Genomic DNA, 7,056 nt, shown 5'->3' with positions numbered 1-7,056 from the left:
TTGCAAAAAAGCCGACGACGGGGCTCGAACCCGCGACCACGAGGTTAAGAGCCTCGCGCTCTACCGACTGAGCTACATCGGCGTTGGTGGTCTCACTCTACGCACGATTCTGACATTTGCCACGTGTGTTGTTCTTTTGCCCCCACAGTTTGGAACAGGAAACTAATTTGCGTTTAGTATTGCGTGTGTGGTAAATTCGATTGTCTGTCGTCTCACTGGGACCGCAGATCTCTGCGCCTGCAAGTCCATGCTGGCGTTGCATACTGGTACAAACACACAGTTCATCCGCGAGACGTTTACCTTAGCCGGTTGGTGTGTTGTTTGATATTCTGTAATGTCTACTCTGAAAACGGATACGTTTGTTTGTTTCTTATCTTCGCTCCCAATGTTTGTGGCAAGTTAATCCTGCTGCATATCCAGCGTGAAGTCCGACGGTGGGTCAGAACAGAATTCCTGGCGTTTTCCCTATTATTTTGTTAAATGATTCTCACAGTCGTTTTAGTTGCTGAGAAGTCTATAGGGCTGTGACCAAAACGGAAATGTACAACGGCAAAGAACGTCCCGCATTGTGCAGTATACATACCTGCTGGAGAGAGATGGCTGTCTGCCGCTCCCTAGGTGCGGGTCGACAATGAAGTTCACCGTCGTACGGACATAAGCACCACATACAATGAGGGTGGCGAGACAGACGAAGCGAAGAAAGGAAAAACGAGAGTTCCCATTAACGGATGTATGTGGATGTGTCGTCAGATTTTAATGCCCTACATGTGTTCAGTTCACTCGTCATTGATCCGTCATCAGAAATAGAGCCTTTTGTTTATATTTGTACTATAAATTGACGCGTGAAAAACGTATGTAGAGAGACTATCAGAAATGTGACACTTTTCGTGGATCTACAAGGATCTAAATTTAATAGATTGTTTTTGAATTTTCCAGTGGACGTTCATAAGTTTGTTTGGGTCATCGCATCCTGAAACTTTAGCAGGTCTCAACAGGATTGGTGTGTTCGCCAATTAAAGCGGCATAAAGACCGAAGCAGCACGTTGATCCCTGCACGCGTGGGCTAGGATACATCACGATGTTTGTTTCGTTCTCTTCTTCATGTGTTGTTTTGCACTCTCTAACAACGTCCACTTGGCTGCGTGTAAAAGCAGACCCCTTCGGCCGGCATCCTTTCCACGAAACACACATCCACATGTGAGCAGAGGTATCGGCACAGTGGTTTCTAGAGCTGAATGTTGAGTTGCTTGGCATCTGTTAACAGCTCATGAAATGGAAGAGGGCGTGTATCGTCTCTACACCACAAAGCACCTCCTGAGAGATGTGCTAGGAGGGGTTTGGGCAACCATGGGCTTCTAGGGAGGAATGCTTTTGCCGTACAATGGTTGTCTTGACGCAGTACAAATACAGCAAGGGACACGTGGAGAGATACCTGCCGGCTCCTCCAGGCGGCTCGACTTCATTCATGACAAAGACAACGTGAAATTCGTACAAAACGTAGACTTAGAGTACAACTCTGTAGGAGAAGGATCTCCTGAAACAATGTATGAGAGAGGGACGGTATCGTTTGGGTTGCGTGCAAGGTGGCAAGCAGAAAGAGACCCTACAATTCGTACCAAGAGTATTAAGACACTTGGGCTTTTCTGATCGCGTTTCACGTGACAGACGGGTGTCTTGCACCTTACCGACCGCTTCGAGATTACGGATGTCGCAGCACTTTAGGAAGCGGTGATCGGTTCTGCAGTCACCTTCGTTCACAAGGACTTTATTAGCACGACACTTAGCACGTACACCGCGAATGCAGTCACAATTAGTCAACGAACCGCCCAGAGTTTGTGCCACTGACACGGATTATGAGGCACCGTTTGTAAGGGCGTTTCCTCTGAACATGCTACTGCAGCAAAAGGGTCTTCCGAGGAACTGCGAAAACCACAAACCACAGGTCGGTGTCCCAGAGCATGACTAGGGACGCTAAAGGTAGACCACTCAGGCGCCGGTGCGAGATCAGGGCAAGTTACAGATCCCAACTTCGTTCCCGAGCCCGGCTTCCAGGTTGCCACAAAGCAACTTCGATGCTCTGGCACGGTCACTCTTTAATCCACATGTCTAACAGGAAGTCCGATCAGCGGCAGAGCGCCTGAAGGGAGGCGTGGCCTGCCGCTAGCTGGGTGATGCAGGTCTGATGCAAGAGTCTTTTGTTGTCTCAGGTGTACAGTATAATCACTGCTTCGGGAGAGTGGTTTCCTCTTGCTATTTGCCACCAGAACCCCGCTGAACGTTGTCGAAGGAAAGTTCCTCTGCCATATTAATGGTGGCTTCTGACAATCGAGTCCGGAGCCACCGACCTCAGAGGACTGGCTGCGTTTTCTTCAAATTTAGGCTAAATGTGTTCTAAAAAGTGCTGACTGAGTCCAGATCGGGGGAGAGTACAGGATCTTTTAACTTCCAGGAAGACAGGTTTACCCAATAGACGATGGGTACACCTATTCTCAGTGCACTTAGCAGGATCATTACCGGACCAATGAGGACACTACTTCCCTTGACACCATGTTTCACATGCGGCCTTGTGACGACCCCTAGGTGCCTCCGGAGAACACTTTCAGTACAAAACGGGATAGACGTTGCGAAAGAAGACAGGAAGGTTTATCGCTTCGGGTATCCGGTAGACACGCGAGAGAGAGCAAAGAACGACGTCCGCTTGGAATGAAGAAGCCAATCTCTTTGCCCAGTAAAACGGCTTCTGCATGCGATTTGTGTGCCTGTTTCTATTCTGGGGCTGAACGCCAAAGTGCTGTATTTTCTTGGACAGACGATCCACACACGCCAATGTTTGCTCCAATCTGGCTAACGCCACTAGAATACTTACTTCCGGCGGCCTTCCAGAAGCCTATTCGATCTTGGACCTACAAGAGTTGTACTCTATCGAGATAACCACAGGCTAGGCATCCCTGTGTTTTGAGCAAGCGGTGCGACATTTCAAACAGCGTTGAAAGCTGCTCCAGTTTGCCACAAATGAACTGCCGTGAGCCCGTTACAAAGTGCGTTGTGCCATATACAGATTGACTGTCGAAGTTTTAGCGTTTAGGGTTTAGCAACCCGCGAGACACGTTCGGCCTCGGGTAGCTGCGCCCAAGAGTTCCCCACCGGGGAATCTGTCCCAGTCTGTTGTCGCTGGGCTCCCTCACGGCAAACTGAGTTTGACGAGCTTGAAAACTGGGAAGGAGGTGACGACCACGCGAACAGCAGTTTGTGGCAGACTGGCAAGTTCTTGTGGTGAGATGAAAAGGCGCTTCTGCATCGCTGGCAGCGGTTTGCTGCAAACGTTGGAGAACTGGTCGCCCCGTTTCCACGTGCAGAGAGCCGACAAGACCTCATCGCACCGTGCCATCGGCAACGCCAGGCGCGGGGCGCCAAACGCTCCGTTCGCGTGCCTCCTGTGGCGCTCACACAAGTGATGCTAGTGTTTTTTGCGGTGGGTTGCTTCATTTTTCTCAAGTGGGGACTCGCTAGGGACCGTACAGTTTCACTCGAGCGTTCCACCCGGTCCTGCAACTCGCGCGATCTGGCAGCTCCCACTTCCCAATCCTTCGGCCTACGAAGGGAGGGAGTCTGCGGCGCTCGGCGGAACGAGGTTAAGTTTCTTCTACAGATCCCAAAAAAGTGCCGTTGCGTTTTTTTGGAACTGGAACTCACCGTCATTTAGACTGCGCGTCGTGCGTTCATGTAGGCGCCTGTGGCGGGCGGCGGTCCTAGAGGCCAGCAGCGGTGCGGGGTGCGGAGACGAGAAAGCGCCTGTCAGGATGTAAAATGTTGACAGCGCCGACGTCTTTCGTCGAGTGAAGCTGCTATACAAACCACGATGTTCCACGTTTTTTTCACGCAGAGAGGAAGGGCGAAGGCGAGAGAACGGCGGAGAATTGCCGGATCGGCCATACCTACCCGCGACTCTCTTCCACCCGAACACAATGACGGCGTCGTTTTCCGCCTTGTCATTACCTGTATACTCACCGTTCTCCTTGGATTTGTCATTGCTTTCAAATTCAGGCGTGGCAAGGGAGGCGGAGCTAGACGCACAGGTCGGATGGCTGGCGGCGAGAAAAAGGAATGCTTCCTTGCGTACGGGCCACCCGCTTCCTCCGAAAGCCTAGACTCCGTTGTCTTTCTTGTCCTCGAGAGGGTTTCACAAGACTTTAAACACCCAGAACTAGTATACGAGAACGTCCATTTAGCCGCGACTCTCGGGGATGCCGCGTTCGTGTACTGATTCACGGCGCCGTGGTCCAACATGGAACTTCCACATGCGAAGCCAACTGGACAGGAAGTTCACATCTTCGCACGGATGAAACAGTTCGCTGCGCTGCTCTGGCCAGGAGAACCTACCGGATGGATCTAACGAAAATATGCCCGGGCTTATGACGTAACAAACCACGTTCAACCAGATCGCGAAACTCATCGTGAATGCGACGAAAGAGTCCACAAACACCAAAGCGCTGTGCTTTCGTTTCGGAGGAATAAACGCCTCGATCGAACTCGCAGGAGCGAGGCGCGTTCTTTCAAGTGCCTTCCGAATGGGCGCTAAAAATGCCAAACTTTTTTTGTGACGTGCAGTAGTTCGTTTTCCAGTCGTTCCTGGTATCGGGATAGTTGCGCCCGATACAACATGTCAAACGTGGTTTTATGACTTCCAAAGTCTATACTCTAACCCTTCCTGGATTCAGGATGGATGCACCTGGAAGGAGGATTGCAAGAACGGCTGAGCGAAGAGGCAAACGACAAAGCGGACATGTCAGAACGGACAACGAGAGGCCTTTGTGCGTAGAAGGTCTGTTGTAACCCTGGAGGAGCAAGCCGCACCACGTCGAGGCCATCGGCCGTCCACAACTCGGGAAAAAGCAGGCGCCGGCAGCGGAGGCATGCCGAACCACATGGCGAAAAGCTGGCCCGACGCCCTCGCAGGCGACACTGGGACTGATGCCCTGTGAAAGGTCGCTCACCACTGCCTTTTTTTATGTCTGCAATGACGGTATTCTTGGCAACGATGGGAGACCTGCGGGACTAGTGTGGGCGGATGAAGCGGCCGACGAGAAGGTGCACAGAGACTGGAGAACGGTGAAACAAACGGCAGACACCCTTGTGGACGCCATAGAGGAAAGCTGCTCTAGAAAGAAAGGTGGAAACCTCTGCAGTAATGAGCGAAGTATGTCGCCTTGAGGGGTCATCCACGCGAAGGAAACGCAGACCAGTTATCGGAGAGAAAAAAAAAGGACTCCGGGGTCAACTTCAGCACTGCCACAGTCGACGCACTCCGATTTGAAGATTCCCAGAGATTTTTTTGTCCAGCGTTCTCGAGCTTGAGGGGCTCTGGGAGGGATTCATGGGAACGCGATGTGGATCGTGCCTGTCTGTCATTGTTGCTTTTCGCTTGTTTGCCCTTTGTTCAATTCCAGGCACTTGCAAGTGCGTGAAACGGATATGTTGTTACTGCACGATAGTTCCGATTGTTCTATATCATCGCATGCAAAACATGTGGCGCACTCAACTGAGAGTCGATGTGGAAGTTGAGTGTAAAATGAGTTCTCGACACAGAAGCAGGTGTTCGCATCAGTTCCTTGCATGAGGCTTTTGGCTGTCCACGAGTTTCGACGGCAAGAAACTTGCCGCACGTGAGCTTTCCATCAGCACTTGCCGTGACCTAAAAGTGACGTGACAGCCTGAAAACTACTGCAAGCGTGCATTAACGCGGGCTGCCTTCCTTGGCATGGGGTTGTTGGTTTATGTGGCCAGCCTAGGCGTCGGAACAATCGAGGTCGCGGTTGAGGTCGGTAGATAAGGAATGTTTCAACATGAAAAATGTGGGACAATGGTTTGTACAAAGATTTGCTGAAACACTGTAGACATTTGTTGAGGTTTGCACAGAGGATACGACCTATACAGAAGGCTTGTTACGCCGTCGCCCGTGAGAACGATCGTCCTAATCATGGTCGCTAGTTTCACCAGACACCCCCGAAGGCTTTAATGCAGACAATGGCTACACTGTACTAAATACAACTACAGAGAAAGCTGTTACGCGAGGAACGAGGAGCTCCACTGACAACTTCTAGATTCTTTCCGGATAGCAGGGATCTACGAATGTTCGGAAAGGCTCGGCCTCCGTGACCCGGGGGGTCAGCTGGGTGAATTGCCGGCACAGTGGAAAAGAGAAAAGAAGCCAGAGAATATCATCGTTGGAAGTCGTCGTCCCATGCAGTGAGAAGAGAAAAAGAAACTGTCCATCAAGACACACTCACCTGACGTACTCACATATATGTCCAGACGCATGATTCTGCCTGTTCGGTGTTTGTGACAGACAAAACCCGCCACAAATCGACCCAACCAGGACGGAGGATTCATTTACACGTAGCCATATATATATATATATATATATTCATACAAATGTACTTGTGTGCACATGCGTGCATGTTCAAATATACGGTTGAATATTATGTTTCTGGGTATACATGCACCCTTACATTTATATATATATATATATATATATATTGTCCCTAGATCCACGTTGTCTGTGGTGTGGTGATGAGTCCGTTTCTCCCGAAAAGACATGTTAAGTTACCGCGTATGCGTGAACGTGTGCTCGTACAAGTGAATCTGCAGCGAGTGCGCATCGGTGTCTTGTTTTAAAAGGATTCACCAGGCACGTTCGGACAATGGAGTAGCAATTTTCCACTTCTTTCCGGCGTCTTTTCGAGAGGATTCGAGGACCCGTCAACACCGTGCCGGTCACTGCAAGCACTACAGATCGTTTGGATAAATCCATCTTCGACAACCCGTGCGTTTTTCTCCTGTTTGACGCCGACAGCTGTCTCGTCTCCGCTTTCGTTCTGTTTGCAGTGTCATGCGCTACATGACGGCGAGTCGTCCGCGAAAAAGGGGCAAACGCTCCAATCTAAGCTGAAAAACCCCATTATGTTCTCCTTCGAGAAGCCCACGAAACGCATTCGTTTCCCTGTTGTGTTTTCCAGCACAGGCCGTATCCGCTCTCGTCTTTTCTCCATCTAGCGC

The 7,056-nt window shown here is 50.6% G+C and overlaps 1 protein-coding gene and 1 non-coding gene across 2 annotated transcripts; both read right to left on the bottom strand.

Moving 5' to 3' along the window:
- Window positions 1-9: 9 nt before the first annotated feature.
- On the bottom strand, window positions 10-82 carry TGME49_316590. Its single transcript has one exon. It is a non-coding gene; the product is annotated as a tRNA-Lys (tRNA).
- A 3,617-nt stretch (window positions 83-3,699) lies between these two features.
- Window positions 3,700-4,287, bottom strand: TGME49_316580 (hypothetical protein; the record flags this gene model as incomplete). The annotated part of the gene is made up of 2 exons (XM_018782908.1): window positions 3,700-3,792; window positions 4,009-4,287. 2 exons carry the CDS (start codon window positions 4,285-4,287, stop codon window positions 3,700-3,702), a joined length of 372 nt encoding a protein of 123 aa, XP_018635286.1.
- Window positions 4,288-7,056: the final 2,769 nt, after the last annotated feature.

The sequence above is a fragment of the Toxoplasma gondii genome, chromosome XI, assembly GCF_000006565.2.
Source record: "Toxoplasma gondii ME49 chromosome XI, whole genome shotgun sequence".
Taxonomy (NCBI): domain Eukaryota; phylum Apicomplexa; class Conoidasida; order Eucoccidiorida; family Sarcocystidae; genus Toxoplasma; species Toxoplasma gondii.
The sequence above is the reverse complement of the archived record's forward strand: the minus strand, read 5'-3'. Positions and strand labels throughout refer to the sequence as shown.